The 16,099-nt window shown below is 38.0% G+C and overlaps 1 protein-coding gene across 2 annotated transcripts in view; it reads right to left on the bottom strand.

The window, feature by feature from the left end:
• UBR1 (ubiquitin protein ligase E3 component n-recognin 1) overlaps window positions 1-16,099 on the bottom strand; it is a 142,893-nt gene that overhangs the window by 21,056 nt on the left and 105,738 nt on the right. For both annotated transcript variants that reach the window (XM_082735361.1, XM_082735362.1), the window contains exons 34-39: window positions 15,729-15,822; window positions 14,341-14,489; window positions 11,401-11,456; window positions 9,982-10,078; window positions 9,107-9,174; window positions 5,873-6,023 (exon numbers count right to left, since the gene is read on the bottom strand). In XM_082735361.1, the coding sequence (XP_082591487.1) occupies window positions 5,873-6,023; window positions 9,107-9,174; window positions 9,982-10,078; window positions 11,401-11,456; window positions 14,341-14,489; window positions 15,729-15,822 (615 nt within the window). The remainder of the gene's footprint in view (window positions 1-5,872; window positions 6,024-9,106; window positions 9,175-9,981; window positions 10,079-11,400; window positions 11,457-14,340; window positions 14,490-15,728; window positions 15,823-16,099) is intronic.

The following is a 16,099-nucleotide window of genomic DNA, read 5'->3' as shown; positions in this document are numbered from 1 at the left end:
ATTTGGGTAGATGACTGCTGCATCATATGGTAGGAGTAGTTTAGTATTGTAAGAAAGTGCCAAACTGTATCTCAAAATGGCACAGAATTCCTTTCAGCAATGAGTGAGAATTCCTGTTGCTCTACATCCTCACCAGTACTGAGCATTGTCAGTGTTTTGGATTTTAACTATTCTAATAGATGAGTAATGCTATCTCATTTTAATTTGCAATTCCCTAATGACTTGTGATATTGAACATCTTTTCATATGCTTACTTGCCATCCGTAGATCATCTTTAGTGACGTGTCTTTTGCTTATTTTTATCTTATTATTAACATACAATGTATTATTTGTATCAGGGGTACAGGTCTGTGAATCATTAGTCTTACACAATTCAAAGCACTCACCATAGCACATACCCGCCCCAATGTCCATCACCCAGCCACCCTATCTCTCTCCCCACTCCCCACCAACCCTCAGTTTGTTTCCTGAGATTAAGAGTCTCTTATGGGGGGTGCCTGGGTGGCTCAGTGGGTTAGGCCACTGCCTTCGGCTCAGGTCATGATCTCAGGGTCCTGGGATTGAGTCCCGCATCGGGCTCTCTGCTCAGCAGGGAGCCTGTTTCCTCCTCTCTCTCTCTCTGCCTGCCTCTCTGCCTACTTGTGCTCTCTTGCTGTCAAATAAATAAATAAAAGCTTAAAAAAAAAAAAAGAGTCTCTTATGGGTTGTCTCCCTCCCCGGTACCATCTTGTTTCATTTTTATCTCCCTTCGCCCTACGAACCCCTGCCCTGCCTCTCAAATTCCTCATATCAGAGGGATCATATGATAATTGTCTTTCTCTGATTGACTTATTTTGCTTAGCACAATACCCTCTAGTTCTATTTACATCATTGCAGATGGCAAGATTTCATTTTTCTTGATGGCTGCATAATATTCCATTGTATATATATACACCACATCTTAAAAAATTTTTTTTTAAAAAGACTTTATTTATTTGTCAGGCAGAGATCACAAGTAGGCAGAAAGGCAAGCAGAGAGAGACAGGGGGAAGCAGGCTCCCCATTGAGCAGAGAGCACCATGTGGGGCTCAATCCCAGGATTCTTAGATCATGACCTGAGCTGAAGGCAGAGGCTTAACCCACTGAGCCATCCCTTCTTCTTTATCTACTCATCTGTTGATGGACATCTAGGTTCCTTCCACAGTTTGGCTACCGTGGACACTGCTGCTATAAACATTGGGGTGCACGTGCCCCTCGGATTACGACATTTGTATCTTTAGGGTAAATACCCAGTAGAGCGATTGCTGAGTTGTAGGGTAGCTCAATTTTCAACTTTTTGAGGAATATTCATGCTATTTTCCAGAGTGGCTGCACCAGCTTGCATTCCCACCAACAGTGTAGGAGGGATCCCCTTTCTCCGCATCCTCTCCAACATCTGTTGTATCCTGACTTGTAATTTTAGCCATTCTGACTGGTGTGAGGTGGTATCTCACTGTGGTTTTGATTTGTATTTCCCTGATGCCAAGTGATGTTGAGCACTTTTTCATGTGTCTTTTGGCCATTTGGATGTCTTCTTTGCAGAAATGTCTGTTCATGTCTTCTGCCTATTTCTTGATTGGATTATTTGTTCTTTGGGTGTTGAGTTTGATAAGTTCTTTATAGATTTCGGAGACTAGCCCTTTATCTGATATGTCATTTGCAAATATCTTTTCTCATTCTGTCCTTTTTTGGCTTTGTTTTGTTTTTGTTGACTGTTTCCTTCGCTGTGCAAAAGGTGTTGATCTTGATGAAGTCCCAAGAGTTCATTTTTGCCCTTGCTTCCCTTGCCTTTGTTAATGTGTCTAGGAAGAAGTTGTTGCGGCTGAGGTTGAAGAGGTCACTGCCTGTGTTCTCCTTAAGGATTTTGATGGATTTCTGTCTCACGTTGAGGTTTTTCATCCATTTTGAGTCTATTTTAGTGTGTGGTGTAAGGAAATGGTCCAGCTTCATTCTTCTGCATGTGGCTGTTCAATTTTCCCAACACCATTTGTTAATGAGACTGTCTTTTTTCCATTGGATATTCTTTTCTGCTTTGTCGAAGATCAGTTGACCATACAGTTGAGGGTCCATTTCTGGGCTCTCTATTCTGTTCCACTGATCTGTGTTTCTGTTTTTATGTCAGTACCACACTGTCTTGATGATTACAGATTTGTAATAGAACTTGAAGTCTGGAATTGTGATGCTGCCAACTTTGGTTTTCTTTTTCAATATTCCTCTGGCTATTCAGGGTCTTTTCTGGTTCCATATAAATTTTAGGATTATTTTTTCCATTTCTTTGAAAAAAAAAAAAAGGATGGTATTTTGATAGGGATTGCATTAAATGTGTAGATTGCTTTAGATGGCATAGACATTTTCACAATATTTGTTCTTTCAATCCATGAGCATGGAATATTTTTCCATTTCTTTGTGTCTTCCTCAATTTCTTTCATGAGTACTTTATAGTTTTCTGAGTACAGATTCTTTGCCTCCTTGGTTAGGTTTATTCCTAAGATAACCTATCTTAAGGTTTTGGGTGTCCTTTGTTTATTTTTAATCAGGTTGTTTATTTTCTTATTGTTGAATTAACAGTTCTCTGTATATTTTATAGAACAGTTATTCAGATGTGTCTTTTGCAAATATTTTCTCTTAGTCTGTTTCATTCTCAACACTGTCCATTGCAGAAGAGAAGTTTTTAATTGTAATGAAGTCCAGCTTATTATTTCTTTAATGGATTTTACCTTTGGCCTTGTATCTAAAAAGTCACCGCATACCCCACGGTCATCTAGGTTTTCTCCTACACATTCTCTTCTAATAGTTTTGTATTTTACATTCAGGCATATCAACCATTTTTTCTTTAGTGAACCATTTTTAGTTAACTTCCACAAAGGTTGTCTTATATGTGGGTGTCCAGTTGTTACAGCAACATTTGTTGAAAATCATGTTATCTCGGCTCTATTTGTCCTTGTTCCTTCATCAAAGATCAATTAACTATATTTATGTATACAGATTTTTTTGGGCTCTCTATGCTGGTCCACTAATCTACTGGTCTGTTTTTTTCAGTCTTGATTCCAGTAGCTTTAGAGTAAGTTCTGAAGTCAGGTAATGTCAGTCCTCTAACTTTGTTCTTCCCCTTCAGTACTGAGTTGGCTATGCTGGATCTTTCTCCTTTTCATATAAACTGTAGAATCAGTTTGTCAATATCCACATAATAACTTGCTGGAATTTTGACTGGGAAATTATTGGGTTTTTACTTAACTTTTCTGAATTTATTCTTTTAAGTTTTTAGTTTTAATTCCATTATGGTTAACATAGAGTATTGTAGTAGTTCCAGAGGTACAATACAGTGATTCAACAATTCTATACCTTGTAAGTGTACTTTCAATCTCCTTCACCTATTTCACCCATTCCCCCACACACCTCCCCTCTGATATACTTTATTATTTTTTTTTAAAAGATCTTATTTATTTGAGAGAGAGAGCACTTCCCTTCAAGGGGAAGGGTAGAGGAAGAAGCAGACTCCCTTTTGAACTGGGAGGCTGACACAGGATTCTGGGATCATGACCTGAGCTGAAGGCAGATACGTAACCGACTGAGCCACCCATGTACCCCTTTATTTTATTTTTCAAGTTTTATTTATTTAAGTAATCTCTACCCTCTCATGTGGGGCTTGAAGTCATGATCAAGAGTCACATGCTCTTATGACTGAGCCAGTAAGGGTGCCCCTGAAATGCTTTATTTTAAATTAGTACCCTCAGTTAATTTTTTTCCAAAAAGAACATCTTTTACTTGAAGCATACTTCAGAATGAACAGTTCTGAATTAATTCTTAAGTCTCCTCTTTCCTACACTGAAAATCTTGGGTCCCAGTGACATTTACACAAATACTTAACTTGGTTTATCCTAAAAATTACCTAAAATAATTTCAAAATAACAATACTAGTACTTAGTACCATTTTGTACCACTAATATGAATTTAGTTTAACGATTTTTTTTGCTAGTTCTTTTATTGTCAGAATATATCCTATTGGGGAAGTACAGTTGAAATACTGTGTTTTAGGGGTGCCTGGGAGGCTCAGTACTTCATATGCCTTCATATGCCTTCAGCTCAGGTCATGATCCTGGGGTCCTGGGATTGGGTCTCATGTAGGACTCCCCACTCAGCAGGGAGTCCGCTTGTCCCTCTCCCTCTAGCCCTCCCCATGCTTGTGTGTTCTCTCTCCCAAATAAATAGAATTTTAGAAAAAAAAAAAAAAAAAACAATTACATTAAAAAGACACTTACAGGAGTCTTTGCTCAAATCCGTGACTCTCTACCTTATCTAGAGGCAACCCTTCAGTTTTTGGTTTATATTTCTTTTGTTTCATTTATAAAAAATATAAGCAAATATGAATATATGTAAGCACATATATGGATACATATACCTAAAATACCTTACACAAAGACATTATAATACTACAACTACTGTTCTGCACCCTACTTTTTTCACTCTTAATAAGTATCTCCTAGAGATTACTTCTTCAGTAGATCTTGCTCATTCCTTTGTATGGCTGCAGAAAATTCCATTATATGCATATACCACAGGATATTCAACCAATCTCTGGGGTTTTTATTATTGCAAATAATACCACAAATGAATAATCATGTGCATATATCCTTTCATATTTTTGCCAGTATGGCTTTGGGACAGATTCTTAGAAGTAGAGTTGGTAGGTTAATGAATAAATGTGTATTTAGTTTTGTTAGACGTTGTTCTAAAGTCACTTTAATTATTTATTTTCTAAATTACCTGAATTTTCAGGAGCCCTTCTTTTTTTTTTTTTTTTAAAGATTTTATTAATTATTTGAAAGACAGAGATCACAAGTAGGCAGAGAGGCCGGCAGAAAGAAGGGGGAAGCAGGTTATCTCCTGAGTAGAGAACCCAGGATCATGACCTGAGCTGAAGGCAGAGGCTTTAACCCACTGAGCCATCCAGATGCCCCAGGAGTTGTCTTTGATCACTGACAGCCTGGTAGCAGACTTTACTTTCAACTAAGAGCAGAGTCTAAGAGAATAACTACATTATGATTCCATGATGCTGTATTATTCAGGTATCTGTGAGTGCACATTTGTCCAAAAAACATTTAATGAATACTTATTTGGACTTTAACTTTATGAGAAAAGATTTTAAAATCTGAATGTTCTCTACTCAAGAAACTAGCAGGGGGGAAGGAGTAGCGAGAAAGGAGAACCAGGGAAAGAAGCAGAACAGCATAGAATTATAAAATAAGATACTATGTGACAAATGCTATAAAACATTCTATTATCATTCTAGCTGGAGGAATCAAAAATGGTTTCATAAACAGCCTTATCAAAATTATTTAGCAGGGACAAACGTCGGAGGGACTAATCCCCAACCCTGAAATTAGGAAATCTGAAAAAGGGTAAAGCAGGTTCAAATGGTTTCCCTGTATATCTGGAGAGCAGCCACAAGTTAGTTAGAGAATCAAGTGGTTTAGCTAATTTATCCCTTTCGTAGCTCTTCTTTTTATTTAAATAGCATCCATAAAGAAACAAATGATCATTCCACAAGAGATATAACACAGAATTTAGAATCTAGGCACTTGGGGGCTCAGTTGGTTAAGCGACTGCCTTCAGCTCGGGTCATGATCTTGGAGTCCTGGGATCAAGTCCCACATTGGGCTACCTGCTCAGCGGGGAGTCTGCTTCTCCCTCTGACCTCTCCCCTCTCACGCTTTCTCTCTCAAATAAATAAATAAAATCTTAAAAAAAAATACACATATATGTATATATACATGATTAATCAAAAGCAAAATGAATTTTGCCAACAAACCACGGGTAATTATTATTTACAGTTAACAACTGATGGGAGCTTTACCTGTGTCTATAGTAAGAAGGATCTGAAGCATGTGTGCCATTGTGATCAAATGGAAGAGATAAAGGTGGGTATAAGAAGAACTAATTGATGACGGCTGCAGATCAACAGTGTCCTCCCAATACAAGGATGGGAATGCTAACACAGCACCAACCTATGAGAGAAAATGGACATCAACATGTGTGACAACAAACATCAGCATGGGCTAATCTTATAACCAAATATATCAGATACTGCAGGGTGTTCGTGTGTTTTTTTTATAACCACCATATTTTTCCTAATTATTCAACAGAATATCTTAAATATAGTGTACCATAAATGGAGAACAAAAGTCATCACCAAATAGGTTACCCCTTTCCTGAAACTTCTTATTCTAGGAGTGGTCTCAATTCTCTCTGTGGCTCAGAAGACTCAACATTACAGTAACTTGGGGAGCTCTTAAAATAACACTGTTTCACAGGCCAATCCAATCAAATCAGAATCTTAGGGTATAGGGCCAAGTTATTGGCATTCTTCTCGAAGTTTTCCTAAAGATTCCAAAAAATAAGAATGACCACCACCGGGCAGAGTTCTGGACAATGAGAGGTGAATAATGGCTAACCCATATTCACAAACTCCATGCTCCCAACCTCATCAATGATCTCTCTAGAGAACTCATTTTGAAGGAATGGGGTCACTGCCAGGAGGGAAAACCTCTCCAAGAAATTCACAGAACAGGGGTGCTTGGATGGTTCAGATGGTTAAGTGTCTGCCTTCAGCACAGGTCATGATCCCAGAGTCCTCCTGCTAAGCAGGGAACCCAGTTCTCCCTCTTCTTCTGCCTCTGGCTCTCCTGCTTGGGCTCTGTCTCTTTCTCTCTCTCAAATGAATAAATAAAAAAATCTTTAAAAAAAGGAAAAAAGAAAAAAAAGAAACTCATGAAACAGTTGTCATCCATCCACAGGTGTTTGGGGGAAGCCTAGATGTGTCAAGGGCCTGGTTCCCAACATCAAATAATCAATGATTTTAAGATAGCTCACACTGTCATTCATGCTTATAATGTAAACAAGAAAAAGGTGGAGGAGGAATGCATAATATTTATTTAGACAAAGTCTGCTTGGACAGACACCAACTATGTGTATAATCAACTAGGATGATACCTGTTACAAAATAAAGAGTATAAAAATGCTTTTTTTTTCTTTCCACATTCTTTATTTCTATAGATTAACTTATAATTATAGGTGATTGTGAATGAGTAAATGAGTAAATGTGGGACAGCGATGAGCTTCCAGAAGAAAAGCATGTTGCTATCACCCCATACTGAGTAACCAAAAATCAATGCACATGCAATCATGAGTAGGCCCCACACAGCAAATGTTTGGTGGCTATCTGAGATTGATCTCGGAATATAGGCTGAAGATGACCCCCAAATCATGTTGTGAGTTCATATGGAACACTAATTTAAGTATTTCCCAGATGCAACGTTGACAAGACTATCTTTTTTTGCCCAGAAGAGTAGAGAGTTCAACTATGGGGATAGTAGTGAAGAGATTCTGTTGTGGCCTGTTCTCCATCAATGTGTTTAAGCTGGAGGTATGTTTCCCAGAGCCTCCTTCCCTGTATATTTGCAAGCTGGACTTTGTCAAAAGAGGAAGTCACACAAGCTTTGGAAGACAAAAGAGAAGCAGTGGTCAGCACTCTCTCTGAAAATTGTTGTCATTGGACAGATGCAGGGACGCTGGTGGGTTTCACTTGTCCTTGCTCTCCTCTTGCGGACCTGATATTCTTCTCAACTGATGACGACAGAGTGACCTCAGGCCCACCATTATTTATCACTGCATCTCCAGTGCACGGCACAGGTCCTATCTTATAGGTATTCATTGTCTGAAGTGTTCATTGAGTAAATGCATACAGGTGGTGGTGTCACCATGAAGACATAATCCCCCAGCCCTAGTCCAGGGATTCAGACTGCTTCCAGAAAGGATGCCCGTCTCACCTCATGGACTCAGAATCACTGTTCCCTGCTCACCTCAACACTGTGCATGGACTGGTCACCTCGTTTTTATGACAGGTCCTGTCACTGGTTCAGCTATGGGCTATCCCAGCCTTACTTATATTATTTCCCCCTCACATCACTGAAAAAAGTGATGCATTAAAAAGATATAACACGTCTATTTTGCAGCTGTAAGCACTTCTAGCACGAAGTCCTAGGCTCTGAAAACAAGGACTAGAATCCTTGTCCAAAAACCTGCCCTTCCCTGAAGACATTCGCAGCCACTTAGAGTTTGGGGTAAGCTGAAGCTGCCTGAAAGAAGACACAGACGGGGCTAGAAGTGCCCTTCCATTTCTCTGGAAGATTTACCTCCACCTTCCTCACTTCCAAGTCTCCATTTCTTGTTTTTGGACACACTCCACTAGTTTTTAATGTGTTTTCATTTTTAAAGTGATTATTTATTTATTTGTATTTTATTTATTTGACAGAGAGAGAAATCACAAGTAGGCAGAGAGGCAGGCAGAGAGAGGGGGAAGCATGCTCCCTGCTGAGAAAAGAGCCCAATGCGGGGCTCAATCCCAGGACCCTGAGATCATGACCTGAGCCGAAGACAGAGACTTAACCCACTGAGCCACCCAGGTGCCCCTAAAGTGATTTTTTTTTTAAGATTTTATTTATTTGTCAGAGAGAGAGAGGGAGAGAGAGTGAGTACAGGCAGACAGAATGGCAGGCAGAGACAGAGGGAAAAGTAGGCTCCCTGCCGAGCAAGAAGCCCGATGTGGGACTCGATCCCAGGACGCTGGGATCATGACCTGAGCCGAAGGCAGCTGCCCAACCAACTGAGCCACCCAGGCATCCCCCTAAAGTGATTTTTAAGAAAGATTTTTTATTTACTTATTTTTGCGAGAGAGAGAGATAGAGAAAGGGAGAGATAGAGAGAGAGTACAAGCAGAGGGAGCAGGAAAGGGAGAAGCAGGCTCCTTACTGAATAGGGAGGCTGATGCGGGACTTGATGCCAGGGCCCTGGGATAATGACCTGAGCTGAAGGCAGACACTTAACCGACTGAGCCACTCAGGTGCCCTTTAAAGTGATTTAGACAGTCTCAGTCAAATCTGTATCTATTCATAAGCAGAATGGAAAAGAGACTAAATTTATAGTCTGAACACCAATAATTTATAATCTTGAAAAAAGAACATGAATTTGAATAGGAAAATACATGAAATCAGAAACTTGAGAGACTTAAGAATTTTTGTCGAACACTTACCAAAACATGAAAGAGATCTATAGATAGAAGGCAAGGTGTATCTTCTGATTTTAGGTTAGGAAGAACAACTGGGAAAAACAACAACAGTGTAATTCATTCAGTAAGACTGCAATGTAGTTAAATATAATATAAAACATCTAACACAAAAATGTAACACGGTTATAAAATACATTAACTGGTAAACTGGAACATCACACCTTTAAGATATGGGAACCACAACTAAAGATAAGTTAAACTAATAAAAACTCCTAGAAAGCCTTGTATAGAATTTAAGAGTTGAAAGATAAGATGCAGGAGGAAAAAAGGTAAACAGCATAACAGAAACAGAGATTATTCAATAAAAATATGCTCAATGAATAAGAAGAATTACTTTTATACTATGTTCCTTAATACTTTTTTCCTAACTATCCATTTCTAAATGTCTTGAGATACACAGAATATGTATCCATACATACAGAGCAGAGACGGCATGCAAAGCAGTACAAGTGAAATGAGGATGAAGAATATCCTCCTGATCCAACAAAATTATACCTATTTTTAAATTACCTATCCATGTCATTGATCCCTTTTCTAATCAGATTAGGATATAAATATGTTAGCTAGTGGTTGTGGATGTTGGTTCAGTAAAGTCCCGAGGTGGGTAGATGTTAAGTTAAAAACAAAGTTAAAAACAAACAAACAAACAAACATTTGGAAAACCTGAGTTTTGAAATAAGATTGCAGGTATTATAGTGGCACCCAAGTCTTGTTTTTTCTTTTGTAAAGCTGCTGTAGTGAGTGATTCAAAATTAGTGCAGTGTGTTGTTTCCTAATGAAATACACTGCCAGAAATGCAATGGAAAAAGACATGTAAGTAATAATAAAGAGGAGACTACCTGACAGGAGACGAATAAGATGCTTCTGTATCAGGACTTGAGGACAGGTGATCTTCTGTGCAATGGCAAACTGCATTAATGCTTTCAGACCATTATGCTAGATTGTAAGAGAGGGAAAGATAAAAAGATAAGGGACGATGATAGCCTGAAGTCACTCACTGTAGAACTCAATCCCAGTCTGCAAGAATTAGCTGCAGACTTATTATATACTTTATAGTCTTGCAAATAAATTACAATATTTTTAACAGATTTTCCCATGCAAAGAGGTATTAAAGCGATTATTTCAATTCTCATTTAAGTACTCATTTTCCCCAGTCAATTTCTTAAATTTTTGGACTAACTTACCCTGCTGAGGCCTGGGCAAAATATATATATATATATTTATAGAAATTCTAAAATGATGGCAAGAAACCCCTAAAAGCCCTAAAAGAATTCAGATTTCCTGCTTCCTAACCAGAAGGCAGAACTGTAGGGAAGCACACTATGGACTACAAGTCCCCTGTGCCAGCTGTCAGGAAAATAAGAGGGAAATGGCGAGGATGGGGGTGGTCTAGGGAATCCTTGGTTGCCCACTCTGTTGTCATAGGGCTATTTGTTGAGCACTGTTTCCCAGGGTCCCCTACAATATGAGGCTTAGGCCTGGAGATAGGCCTGGCATAAGCCAAGATCTGCCCATCAAGGAGCCATGGTTTAGTTTCATTCTTGAACTTGCTATGAGGATTCATCTATACTTAAGCCAGCACTAATACTTTATGTTGCATGATGGGGCAAAATTAGTGAGGAAGGAAAATGAAGGAGATACCAGGTTTCTGACTCGGCAGTAAACAAAGTAGGGGGAGAAAAAGTAAGTATCACCAGAAATCTCTCATTTAACCACCAAGATTGAGTAAGCTCTCTAAAGTGTACAATGTCTTACTTCTCAGATTCCTCATTGTCAGTGAGATCATATGATAACTGTCTTTCTCTGATTGACTTATTTCATTTAGCATAACACCATCTAGTTTCATACAAGACAGAGGATCATAGGGGAAGGGAGGGAAAAATGAAACAAGATGAAACCAGAGAGGGAGACAAACCATAAGAGACTCTTAATCTCAGGAAACATATTGAGGGTTGGTGGAGGGCAGGGGGGTAGGAAGGATGGGGTGGCCAGGTGATAGACTTTGGGGAGGGTATATGCTATGGTGAAAAAAATAAAGATAAATTAAAAAAAAATAAAGTGCACAATGTTGGCCATTTAGTCTCCTGTGAGACTGAAGCTGCTTTAAAAAAAAAAAAAAAGAATTTTGCTTATTTTTATAGAAAAGGGAGTGAATTAAATAATGATTTTTAAAAATGTTAAATTAGACTAATGTTAAATTAGACTATACCAAAAAAAGCCTATCATGAATTACACATACCCTTCTGGAATATACACACCTGTCTATTTTGAAGTGCTCCAAACAGAGGTTTCCCTTCATCTCCCAAGAGGTTTTCTCAAAGAGTAAGAAAAACAAAAATAATAAATCCTGAATACTGCTACAATTGTATACTTGGTTTCTATCAGATGTTCTTTAACTGATTATATTTTTGCCCAGATGATTTGCACTTTTCCCCTTCAAAGTTTCATGTTTAAGCCAAAATTTCCAAATTTTTGAGTGAGAAAATATTATAAAAAACAAATGCAGATCACTTACAAATTGTTACTATAAATAATAAAGCCCCTGCAGTTATCTATAGAGAACGCTTGGAAAAAACAAAGCATCCTGGTTCATTTTTCATCCTTTGAACATTGCTTCTATGCCAACAATTTTTAACCAAGTCATTTTTATATATAATCACAACCTATTTTGTTTAAAAATACGTAAGGCAGATGCAAGTAACTATTGCTCTTATAGGTACTGTTAAAAAAGAACTACATTTATAGGAAAAATAACCAAAAGTGGAAATAAAAAAAAACAAAAACAAAACCCATGGATTCATATGCATTTCTCCTTGCTGGCTAGGGCATTTACTGCTATATTACTTGTATTTTCATTGCTCTCTGGCAGCAGATATATCTATGAGTAAGGAGGGCTTATCTCCTATTTTCTGTTTTCAACTCTGAATGGATAGTAATAAGAGATGCTATATATTGATTCCTTAACAGTAGTTTCTAACTATGCCAACACATCCTGTATATGTCTCTCCATATGCATAGGGAATGAGGTAAGTTAGTGGCTTATGCGCTAGGTCCCCGAATGGAAAAAGCACTGTGAAAACAGTGTAACACTACAGTAATTAAATAAAATCCAATTACTAGGTTACAGAACCACACAGAAAAATTTAGTCCTATTCTCCAGTGAACTTCTCATCACTTTTATGACAAAAACTGTGCATTTTTTGAAATGTTAACTGTCTCAATATAAACTCCTGATTCCTAAGTTTGTCTTGCCAAAGACAGTAAAGTGTAAAATGCCTTCACTGGAAGTCTCAAGATACTCAGTAGTAGATCATGACTCTAAAAGAATGCTTTGTATTTATCAATTTGTTCAGATTCTATTCTATTAAAATCTCATTCTTCCAGGGTGCCTGGGTGGCTCAGTTAAGCCTCTGCCTTTGGCTCAGGTCATGATCCCAGCATCCCGGGATAGGGCCCCAGGTCGGGCTCTCTGCTCAGTGGGGAGTCAGCTTCTCCCTCTGCTCCTCCTCTCTGCTCATGTTCTTTTTCTCTCTCTCAAATAAATAAATGAATAATCTTAAAAAAAAATCTTATTCTTCCTATTTCTCATTTTATTTAATCATAGTAAATATAAATCTGTGTATTTTCTTTTATCCATGATCTAAGTCTGACAGGTTTGGATGTAACTGTTTAGGAAGCTGAAGCTGATATGCAGGATGGTTTTGTGAAAGAAATGGCTTCACGCTACTTAATTTGAATCGCAAAATAACACCTTGCTACAAAAATATAGGTAAATGAAGAAAAAGTGGTAGACTGGAACGCCTGGGTGGTTCAATCGGTTAAGTGCCTGCCTTCAGCTCAGGCACTTGATCCTGGGATCAAATCCCACATTGGGCTCCTTGCCTGGCGGGGAGCCTACTTCTCCCTCTGCCTGCTGCTCCCCCTGCTTTTGCACTTTGACAAATAAATAAATAAAATATTTTTTAAAGAAAAGGTGGTAGACTCCATTAAAAACAACTGCCAAGGGATGCCTGGGTGGCTCAGTTGGTTAAGCAGCTGCCTTCGGCTCAGGTCATGATCCCAGCCTCCTGGGATCGAGTCCCACATCGGGCTCCTTGCTCGGCAGGGAGCCTGCTTCTCCCCTCTGCCTCTGCCTGCCATTCTGTCTGCCTGTGCTTGCTCTCTCCCCCCATCTCTCTCTGATAAATAAATAAAATCTTAAAAAAAAAAAACAACAACTGCCAAAAATCTATCCTGGAAAGGGAAATTGAAACTGTCTTGGATAAAGAGGACATAAAAGAATTACAGTTTTTACTGTTTTTAAGATAGTATTATATCTTGTGACTGTAATAAGCAAGTATGCTAATTTTAAAATTTAAGCAATTCTTCACTAGTACACTCTTCTCTCCCCCAACAGCTTTCCTGAGATATAGCTGACACATAACACTATGTACATTTAAGGTGTACAACATGTTGATTTGACTGCTACACTTTTCTGTAAGAAAATGCAGCATGGCAGGGATTTTGTCAGTGGGCTTCCCCTCTGACCTCTTAGTTCTTCCTGCTAATCTGTCTCTCCTAACTACCTCAGTCTTCCTTTCCCTATCCTGATAATGTTTTAGGTGACTTTGTTTTAGGTGACTTTGTTTTTGTTCTTTTTCTCTCAAAGTGTAAAAAAACAAAAACCACTGAACATTTCTGGCTCGATTCTTCTTCCTTTGCCTTTTTTTCTTGATTTTCCAGTGTTGTAAATCTGCCAGCTTTCAAACATAGCTTGCTTTGTGCTTTACCTTTCAAATACTTTGAGCTTATTTTGCATATAGCCAACACTGTAGTTAAAAGGGATTGATGAAAAATTCTCAGACTAGGGGTGCCTGGGTGGCTCAGTGGGTTAAGCCTCTGCCTTCAGCTCAGGTCATGGTATCAGGGTCCTGGGACTGAGCCCCATATTGGGCTCTCTGCTCAGTGGGGACGCTGCTTCGCCTTTGCTGTCTGCTTGCCTCTCTGCCTACTCATGATATCTGTCAAATGAATAAATAAAATCTTAAAAAAAAATTCTTGGACTAATGGCATCAAGCCACACTAATATACTGAGATATTAATACTCCTCCAACCATTCAAACTATTTTAAGCCATTATTAGGGGAAAAATGGAAAAATTGTGGTCCATTTTAATCCTGTTTCTATGAACCTTCCAAAGCAGTCTCTCACAGGCTTTACCAATTGCCTGGATAGTGAAAGCACATGTGCTCCAGGTCATCATGGGGATTCGAGGATCCGTTTCATCAGGAGGTACTTTCAGTCCAATTCTATAAATTGTTGTAGCAAATAGAATGACCATTTCCTTGATGCTATTAGAATATTTTATCCTAAAAATAAAACAAGAAAAATTTGTATAGTAATTTAGTCAACGGGGTTACCTACTGAGAAGTCCATCTAGATACTGAAGTAGTAATTTAACTCCTTTTGACAAAGTAAACTGCTATTTGTCAAATTAGAGATTAGAGCCTCTGAAAAAGGGAAAAGCTGAATTCTGTATCTTATAAGTAGAAAAATATTTTTTACAAAATGATAATGGCCCATATAACTTTACTTCCTGTAAAAGATGCAGTAAATGATCATAGCAGAAAGGATCTAGATCCAAATTAAGGGCAGACTCAGAGAAGGAATACAATTCAGAGGAAACAGATCCAACCAAAAAAGTTTTAGTGTCTGTAAAAGGGACTAAGAAGGACTTCAGTGTTAACAGTGTGTGTGTGTGTGTGTGTGTGTGTGTGTATGTGTATGTGTATGTGTGTGAGAAATAGACAGAGAGAAAAAGAGAGAACATGTCATGTATTTGGAGTGATAATTTCTGGTTTTCTGAACTTCCTTTCCTACAATGAGATAATGTAATATAAATAAGGATTACAACTAAAAAATGTACATAAGATAATATCTATTAAATAGTACGCCTGATTTGGATACATTATATTTTTCAAAGTGTCTTCACATAAGTATTTTTCTAATAACCTTATAATGTAAGATACAGGGTACTGAACTTTACCAACAAGAAAAGTGAATCGGGGATGTGGATGACTAGAGACTTTTTAGAAGTCAGAGGGCAGGTCATATATGACTTTAATTAAAGTCTCTTAAATGCTGTTCTTATTGTATGCAGGACTATAGAGAAATGGCATTTTTGTTGGTGCCTAGGTGGCTCAGCTGGTTAAGCGGCTGCCTTCAGCTCAGGTCATGATCCTGGAGACCTAGAATTGAGTCCCTCATTGGGCTCTCCACTCAGTGGGGAGTCTGCTTCTCCTTCTGATTCTCCCCTCTCTCATGCGCTTTCTCTCCCATTCTCTCTCTCAAATAAATAAAATCTTTTTAAAAAAATGGTTAATTATAGACATAGTTCACCCTAATACATAGTACTCTAATACCTCAAACCACTTTATTTTATTGTAGAAATAAAACTTCAGGGAGAAAGAAACAAGATAAAAATGGGGTAAAGAAATAATTTTACAAATAAAGCAGGAAGGAAAGATGGGAGGATGGGAGGAAGGATTATTCTTCATTCTTACTTTCACAGCCATTTACAGACTTCTCTTAACTACTTAGATACTTACGAAGACTGAACTCCAAAATTGAGGATAGAATGGAACTCAAAAGTGGAATCGCCCATTCCTTGATCAAATAAGACTGGAATTGTTGGGTTTTCTCCTTATAAATGAAAAAGAAAAAGAAAGAAAAATCATGAGGGTTTAGTGAGACATCTTTCTACCTTTTTAAAATTATATATTTTTTAAATAGTAGGAAACTTAGGAAATGCTAATAAACAATAAGTAATCATTCAAAATTTCTCTAATAACATTTGGGTGATATTCTTCTGTTCTCCATATGAACATTACACATACAGATTTTTTAATAAAGACAAAATCCATCGTACTGTTCTATATCTTGTTTTTTCACCAATGGGTCATAAATGTCTTTCCACATC

The sequence above is a fragment of the Mustela nivalis genome (assembly GCF_964662115.1).
Source record: "Mustela nivalis genome assembly, chromosome: 6".
Classification (NCBI taxonomy): Eukaryota; Metazoa; Chordata; class Mammalia; order Carnivora; family Mustelidae; genus Mustela; species Mustela nivalis.
The sequence above is the reverse complement of the archived record's forward strand: the minus strand, read 5'-3'. Positions and strand labels throughout refer to the sequence as shown.